The sequence below is a fragment of the Spodoptera frugiperda genome, chromosome 5 (genome assembly GCF_023101765.2).
Source record: "Spodoptera frugiperda isolate SF20-4 chromosome 5, AGI-APGP_CSIRO_Sfru_2.0, whole genome shotgun sequence".
Lineage (NCBI taxonomy): Eukaryota > Metazoa > Arthropoda > Insecta > Lepidoptera > Noctuidae > Spodoptera > Spodoptera frugiperda.
Window position 1 is genome coordinate 1,346,210 of NC_064216.1, and position 8,467 is coordinate 1,354,676.

At 41.9% G+C, this 8,467-nt stretch overlaps 2 protein-coding genes across 8 annotated transcripts in view; one reads left to right on the forward strand and one right to left on the reverse strand.

The window, feature by feature from the left end:
* The window catches only part of LOC118271757 (S-adenosylmethionine decarboxylase proenzyme), a 33,407-nt gene extending 32,666 nt beyond the window's left edge, over positions 1-741 (forward strand). Inside the window, exon 8 of the mRNA XM_035587947.2 lies at positions 64-741. Within this exon, the coding sequence (XP_035443840.1) occupies positions 64-201 (138 nt within the window). The 3' untranslated portion in view covers positions 202-741. The remainder of the gene's footprint in view (positions 1-63) is intronic.
* Positions 742-2,294: 1,553 nt separating this feature from the next.
* LOC118271758 (fatty-acid amide hydrolase 2-like) overlaps positions 2,295-8,467 on the reverse strand; it is a 33,760-nt gene continuing 27,587 nt past the window's right edge. The window contains exons 6-12 of one of the 7 annotated variants that reach the window (XM_050693894.1): positions 8,347-8,436; positions 7,196-7,344; positions 6,846-6,928; positions 6,239-6,425; positions 5,126-5,248; positions 4,577-4,714; positions 3,310-3,647 (exon numbers count right to left, since the gene is read on the reverse strand). In XM_050693894.1, coding sequence (XP_050549851.1) covers positions 3,501-3,647; positions 4,577-4,714; positions 5,126-5,248; positions 6,239-6,425; positions 6,846-6,928; positions 7,196-7,344; positions 8,347-8,436 — 917 coding nt within the window. In that variant the 3' untranslated portion in view covers positions 3,310-3,500. Of the gene's footprint in view, positions 3,648-4,576; positions 4,715-5,125; positions 5,249-6,238; positions 6,426-6,845; positions 6,929-7,195; positions 7,345-8,346; positions 8,437-8,467 lie in introns of all 7 variants that reach the window. The other 6 variants (XM_050693892.1, XM_050693891.1, XM_050693896.1 and 3 more) reach the window with 6 other exon arrangements.

Sequence of the window (8,467 nt, forward strand, 5' to 3'; positions counted from 1 at the left end):
TTCATCAGGATTCTGTACAGCTGTGGCAGGAAGTGTTACTTAATGAAACGTATTCGTTTGCAGGACTCTCCGGGAGCGTCCGCGGCCCGGTCGCTGAAGAAGTTCCCGGCGCTGGGCGCGTACTGCCCGCTGGAGTCGCAGCACTGCCGGTTCTCGGGCTACGAGCTGCAGTACGCCCTGTACGCCAAGTTCCCGAGCTGAGGAGCGCGCCCCGCGCCCCGCGCCCGCGCCCCGCCGCCGCCTGCGCCCGCCGCGCCCCCGCGCCGCCGACTGTCCGAGCTGCTGGGGGCGCCGAGCGCCGCGCCCCCGCGCCCCCGCGCCCCCGCCCCCGCCTGCTGGCGGCGCTGGGGCGCGCGGCGCGACTGTTGTGCTGCGAGACCGCGCCGCCCGCCTGAGCGACAGACTGACTCTTCCATTCCATTAAGTGATATATCTTATCTAGACGTTACCTTAGTGTCCGACTATCTTGTGTGGCGTCGATCCTTGCGACCATTCACGTAGCGCTGCTCATTAGCGAACTATGTAACGCGAGTAGGCGATGTGCGGACTCGTGCGGGCGGCTCGCGCGGGCGATATAGGCCGGTACGGGCGGACTGTACAGGCCGCAGCCGGTACAGGCGGACTGTACAGTCGGTGCCGGGCTCGTGCGGTCGCGGCGGCGGACTGGCCGCGAACAAACGCGGGGCGTGCACGCCCACTCTCTCTGAGATTTAAAAATCAAATAAAAAGATTTCGACTTAATCATTCGACTTTTATTTATAGAATAACAGAAAATAACCTATCCTAAAATAGTAGTCTTTATTAAATAAGACACAATACAAAACACAATCTCGACAGTACATAGGATAGCATTAGGATAAGACTGGTCTTGTCTCAGTCCTGATCTAAATTAAATCTTGCAACAAAAACTAGAGGTCCTAAAAGTGTCGATATTTTCAAGCCCTTCTATAGGTACACCACTGTAAGGCATATGGACACCATAGGGGCGCAACCAGGCGCCACTACCAGCAAAATGTATACAGCTCTATAGAAAGTTACTCAGCTGGTGTCTAATGTTCAAACATCTGTGAGAGAAGAGGCCATTGATCAGCAGTGTGCACTACTACAGGCTGTTGATGTTGATGTACTTTTATAACATAATAATAATAATGTCTCTGTGGATTGAACAACAGACCAATTTGTAAATCGAAAACATAACTGGATTTGAGGGAGATTTGCTGTTGATATCTTGACGAATGCTGATAATTTTCGAGGTTAGGTTAGCATAAGGCTGCGCTTCTACCAGAGATGTACGATGGAAGTGTCGTGCAAGGATATCTACTTGTGCTGTGAAAATGTATGGGGGTTCCAACAAAGCTATCTATATATCTATTTATCCTGAGAAATACAACCCGGGTCTTTTCAAAGTCAGAGTAAATAGGTACTTTCTAAGTCCGTGTGCTCCATCCTCAGTCACACTACATCTTCGCTTCGCCGTCCTGGCAGTAAGCGGGTTGGTGGCCATTCAGACTTATCAACGTTAAACAAAGCTGTGCAATGAAAATGTGCCTACGATGATGTGTAGTGGAGTACTAAAAGTGCGCATTAGTTTGGTGCTAGGATGCATGAAAATTATTGAACTTTAATTGAGCCATTACAAACATGTGAACTGTCACGTGAAAATAATGGGACTATCCCACACAAGTTACATAGGTGTGATCGAGAGACCTGATAAAAAATATTTATGACATTTCGCACGTTTGTAATGGCCCAACTATAATAAACTGCGTATCTTCTGCTTCCATTTTTTCATCGCAACATAGATATAAAGTTAGATATAAAAGTACCTATCTTCTTTTTCAAATTATCAATATCTATTTTGCGTACTTTCAACAAACTCCCTATCCTAACCTAGGAAACACATCCTTCTTAACACGTTGACTGTCCCATCTAGTTTGGATAATTTCGTGGTACGTCCAAAGGTACTTAAAATGATCTACTGATTAAAAAACTGAAAATTCTAGATGGGACATTTGAGTTTTATTTTTGTCACGTCTTTGTTCGTACGTCCCGCTTGCTTGCTATGCGCAAGTCTTGCTTAGCTGAGCCGTTTCAAATGATTTTATTGGTTCTTTTCAAACATCCCTCGCTACGCATCTTTACACATCTCTGGTGGAAATGTAGCCTATGACTGCCTGAACATTGTCCTTAGTACTTATCTACATGAAATCTTGCAGTACATATCTCGAAATATAGAGATCCTAGCTAAAAAATAATGAAATTTTGGTGGGTACAGAAGAAAAAAAAACAAGTAATTTTTAATAAAAATTGTATGTATATTTCATCATTTTGATTACATTCAGCAAATACATAATTATTTTTTATTCACGAACATCTATGTACTTAATACACCGAATACATCACAGAAATTGAAACAAATATATTACCAAGAAATAAATAATTCCATTATCATAACATTACGCTTTTCTCCCAACGAAGGTATAGGCAGAGATGCACAATATTCAATTATAATATTTTCAATAGTTATTACGTATCTCGTATAATAAGAGTCAACACTATACCAAACCTATAAATTGAGCAAATAACATGGACAGAAAATTTCGAACTCAATATTGCTCGAGCAGGTAATCGAACCCGAACTCGAGTTCAACAGTCGCTGACACTATTGACCAACGACGCAATAATTTATAACATCAATAAATATAATTTATAAACAACATTTTTCTTTAACAAATATACATTTTCTCTCATGTTGAGAATCGAACCGACACCTTAGTACATCCACAACCATTTCGTAACTTAAGTGAGTGACGAGTAAGCTTACTAGCTATAGTTATAGTTATTTTAACAATGGAAGACATCGATCACAATTTAGGTACTTAAACATTAACATCGACTTCACAGTGCTAAGATTTTCATAAATTCGATGGACAAAAGTCAATTCAGTGAGATGTCTTGAATCATCCTTGTAACGGAATAAATTCAAAGCTAATAAGCTTGGACTACAATCTAGTACATTCTTTGGGAACCCATACGAAACATTAGCAGGTAAATAAATGCATAACTTTCATCATAAATAGGTACATAATGATAGAATCGACTTACAGTTGAGACTTTCAAGGTCTTTCCATAAAAATTTATTTTACTATGTATATAGTTAAATCATAAATATTAAATTAACAAAGTAAAATTAATTTGATCATAAACTTACTTCTTAGTTTCATCTAAAGTTTTAGTTATCACTTATATTAGAGTATAGAGTATATTTATGTCTGACGGAAAATGAGCTTAGTATACGTATCATATGCTATATAGTGGCAGCAGTTTTAACATACTATCGCATGTAAAAACTACGCCTTTTCAAATATTGAAATGTAAGTTATTCCGAGTATTATACTAAAAGCACGGATGGACTATCAAATAAAATTTGTTCATAATAAAAGCACCTAGTTTATATACCGTTGTTATCATCAGCATAAAATTAAGCTTAAATGCTAAGTCTACTGCAGTATCTGGCAGGGTGGGACTACGCCCCCCAGGGCTTCGCCAAGGTGCTGCGCCACGGCCGCGCACAGCGCCTCCTGGCGGGGCGCCGCCACCACTTGTATACCCACTGGCAGCTTGTCACTGTTCAGGCCGAGAGGAACCTGGAAATGATGATAAGCTTTAGTATAACATTTAAGACAGATTCCATAGCACTGTTCTAAACCTTCGTGGTTTTTTGGTGGATACTTGTTATTTTTATTGTATTATTGTTTTGTGTAAATAATAAATAAAGTAAGTAAGTAAGTAAGTTATTTATGTAATTGTAAACTGGAAAAATGTTGAAATATGTCGTGACGGCGGAGTACAATAAGTCACCATCACTACTCTTCACGTGGGAGTCGTAAGAGGTAACGGCCCGTTCAGGACTTCGTTCTGGCCCACTAGGACTCGACGTGCGACGAGCGATGCGATAGGCTCGTTTCGAACTCTCAGTAGTGGCTTTTACAGTGGGTAATGAACCTAGAAGTCGCTGTCGCCGCCGCTCATTAGTACGGCGTGTTGCGTTACTGATTTCATACATTTCTATTTCATACATTTCCATTTGATTTAGTCGCTCGTTGCATCGCCTGTCGCGATTTTATGGTAAGCCCTTCTTGTGTAGATGAGGCCTAGTCTAGTGGTGGATTATCACAAACTGTTGAATGTTAAATCAATATCCAATCAGGCAATTTGTTAAGATTTTAAAAACCGTTAGTTTGGGGTCTTAAATGAAAAATGTTACTCGTACGAAGCGCTTCGCTTCAAGCTTCCTTGTGCGAACTGCTAGGGAGTGGAACTCCTTGCCGGAGTCTGTGTTTCCTGATGGGTATAAACTTCAAAGCCCGAGTGAATAGGTTGCTTATGGGCAGACTTAGCCGCCGTAGGCCGCGTCATCACTTACCATCAGGTGAGATAGCGGCCAAAAGTCGACGCATTAAATGCAAAACCAGCAGACAGATTATAACCCGTCTGTGCAGAATGCCTAGTCATTTGTTAAGAACTTCAAAACCCTTAGTAGTAAGATTTAAAAAAATAAGCAAAATGATGATACCTGTGCAGCAGGGAATCGCAGTGCGTTGAAGATGGCCCAGTAAGCGAAGTTGAAGGGCCGCACGATGGGGGAGTAGTGGTAGGGGGCCACCTGCGGACTGCTGGGGAACAGGAGGACTCCGTCGTCGCCCAGCAACTTCTGTGATGTTGGAATAAATATGTGTGGTTAGCAGGGAAACTCACTTTCAATATAATAATGTCACAATCAATGAGTGAAAATATCACCAAATAAAAAATTAATTAAAAACAATCGCCGCGTCGTTTGTCGCGGAATGCTGCTCGTGAATATGAGCCTCTAGCATGGCTTGAAACTAGTCGAGTTCCTCATCAAATAAATATGTGAGTAAGCCAATAACATAATAATTAATTTAGTATGTCTCACGAAAGTTATAATAAAATAACACAACATAAATTAACTATTTCAAAGTCAAAGTCAAAATTATTTATTTCATATAAACCGGGAAGGAACTCTTGAACGTCATAGCAAATATAACAATTTTAATAACGTAATTTAGATGAGATATTAAATAGAATAATGATTAGTACTTACAATAAGATCATCCGTCAACTCCTTGGTGAGTTGTTCGGCCCACTGTTTGTTGACAGGGGGCAGCACCTGGTCGTCTGCCAACTTCAGTATGGCGGGCAGAGTGTAGTCCGACATGCCCAGCAACTGGAGTAGTGGGAACATAATGTATAGGTGACATTGAAGGGGAGACAATGGGGTACTTATTGTAGAAAAAGAGCGTGAGTGAGGTTACCGGAGGTCTAATTCCTCCCTTCCCAATCTTCCCAATCCCCGATTCCCCACAACCTAAATTTCCAACCTAGTGCCGGCGTTAGGGGGGGGGCGTGATGGGGCGATGGCCCAGGGCGACAAATTCTGGGTGGCGCCAAAAACATTAAAAACTACTACTAACACTTGATATTGCTTCCCTCAAGTGGGCGCCACAATATTTTCGCCCGGGGTGTCAGTGGCCCTACGCCGGCACTTTTCCAACCCCTAAAAGGCCGGCAACGCACTTGTAACGCCTCTGGTCTTTGAAGTCCATTGGCAGCGGCGATTGCTTACCAACAGGTGATACGTCTGATTGTTTAAAACAATTGCTAGCAATTGTTATCGAATATTAAACGCGACGCATCGTGCGTATTTGTGAACCACGTTATGCAGAGTAGAGTCAATGTTTATTTAACTTCTTTATGTTTTCAAATTGAATTAACTGGTCCGGGGTACGAAATTTCTTCCCTACTTTAATCTTCGAACACAACATTACCTCTCAATAAAGCCGTGGCAGATAATAAAATTATAGAACATAAAATAATAATAAATAAATAACGTCACGCCTTTTATATAGTAGGCAGAGGTGCACATTACGTTGCGTAATACGGCTATACAATGTACACCCACTTTTCACCATTTGTGTAATAAGTCCCATGTAATAGGGGGTGAGCCTATTCCATATACCGGGCACATCCAGACTCCGTGCTACAACTGAAAAAAATTTTGAAAAACCGAAAAAAGCTCAGTAATATTTTGCCCGACCCGGGAATCGAACCCGAGACCTCTTGTCCGTCAGTCGCACTTGCGATCACCCGACCAACGAGGCAGTCTATTAATTTTAGAACATCTTTAATCCAATCTCTAGCTATACAGCGTCCTCACCTTCTTAGGGAACTCCTTGTAGAAGTAGGCGGTGCCGGTGTTGTTGGTGAGCAGTTCTGCGAAGACGTCCTCCTCGTGCGTCATCCAGTACCGCCACAGCACGAACATGTGGTTGAACCCGCGGTGGTAGTACGGCGCAGGAGCCTGGTCGGTCGAGGACACGGCCTCTGTCAGCTTCGTTATGGCCCTGCAAGTTAGATACACTTAATATAAATAAATGCTATGCCTTTTAATCTTACGTGAGATAGGCTAAAGTCAAGGGTGTAAAATCATCCAATTACTTCTTCCGCCTTGGCGGGGCAAGAGTGTCAGACTCTTACTGACTAAAAACCACCCCATTTCCCTTCGAGCCGAATGGGGATCCGGCTCGAAGGGTAAGGAAAGTCAAGGTATAGTTCTTTAACCTACACTAATACATATAATATAAAGTTGAAGAGTTTGTTTGAAAGCGCTAATCTCCGGAATTACTAGTCCGAAATGAGCAATTCTTTTTGTATTGGAATATCGGAAATTTTTAACATCTCGCTACGATCAATAGGAGCCAAGCAGAGTGGGTAGACGTAATGACCAAACCTTTACTGACAGGTTGCAAAATAAAACTAAGTACCTGTTCATAGCGGCGCGTAGATCAGCAGAAATGGGACTCACGCGCAGATCCTGTGCCGTCTCCACGTAGAAGTACCTCAATTTCTGAAATACATTCATTATTACTTTTTTATTTACAATTAATTAAGTGGAAAGGGATTATTCAACACATATCTGCCTCGTTGGTCGCAAGTATGTATATCTGCCGAGGGTCTCGGATTTAATTCCCGGGGTGGACAAAATATTATCGGAGACATTTCGGTATTTTGAAAATGTATCAGTATGACAGGCTATCATAAACAATGAGATAGTCAGAAATATTATTGAATTTGATTATGACATTTTGACTTTCAATATTCATCATCAACTTACTTTAACATCAACAGGTCGGTCCAGGTTCAATTCCTGGGCCTTGTCAGCGATGACTATGGTCTTGGTGAGCGGGATGAGGTCCGAACAGTGTCGGCTGATGAAGCCGATGGAAGCCATCGACTTCTCCTTACCCGTGCGGAGAGCTGAACCTGGGAGTAGGAGGAGATTGTGTGAAGAACTGGGGGCCTACTCCGGTTCTCGAATCCGAAGTTTCGTTTAATCTTCGGTCGTAGGTTTTATTGATTTACTAATAGAATTACTTGAAATAAAGTTTTATTTTTAATTTCATATCAAAACCTATTTATTTATCTTAATTTCATTCGTTCATTTTTGTTCACGAAAGTTTGCAATAAATAGAATTGTAGTATGCAATCTGCGAAGTTTTTTCGTTCGTTCGTTGAATTAGAGTAGGCCCCCTGGTTGGGTGATGGTGAACATGATGATGGTCAAGATTGATTCAGTAGAGAGACAGAAGGCATTGATTGGGTATTGGACTAACAGCTGGTCACACAGTATATGATTTCTTAATATTAAATGATTTTGGGTTAATTTTTCCAACGCCAAACAATTAAGTTTACCGATGAAATAAATTTGAATTTTCGACAGTTTTTTCATACAAAAACTGTTAGACGTCAATTTTATTTGACTACTAAACAAATTTTATTATCTGTTGATTGAAAAATCAGCCCCTTTTTTGAGGAGGGAAAATCGTCCAATGACTTCTCCCGCCTTGGGTGAGGCGGGAGGGAATGTCAGACTCTTACTGACTAAAAACCACCCCGTTTCTACTCCTCGTATAACCTTTTATGTTGTCCGCAGCTCCGGATCGGGCATCCGCCCTTTACTGGGTCCCATCTGTGGTGGTCTGCTTGCTTCCATTCCGCCAAGAGATCGCGAAAATCAGCTCTTAGTATAACAATAGCTACTGTCTTTAGTCAAAGTCAAAGCATTTATTTCAATTAATCCTAAATTAGGCACTTTTGAAACGTTAAATTGAATTGTCCGTCAGTCTGTCCGTCACTGAAGCTAGGACCTCGTTCCAAAGTGTTGCTTCGAATGGAGAAGAACGAGCAGGAAACTCCATCGTTACTCTCTGGTTTATTCTTCATAGTTTACTCTACTGACTCCATCAACTTTCCAAGAGTACATACCTTTAAGGCTGGTGTATCCAGAGGTAGGGTTGAGAGCATACAGGCCGCAGAAGAACGCAGGCATACGAGTAGAGCCACCGATATCCGAGCCTGCACATTCAAACACACAGCTGATTATTGT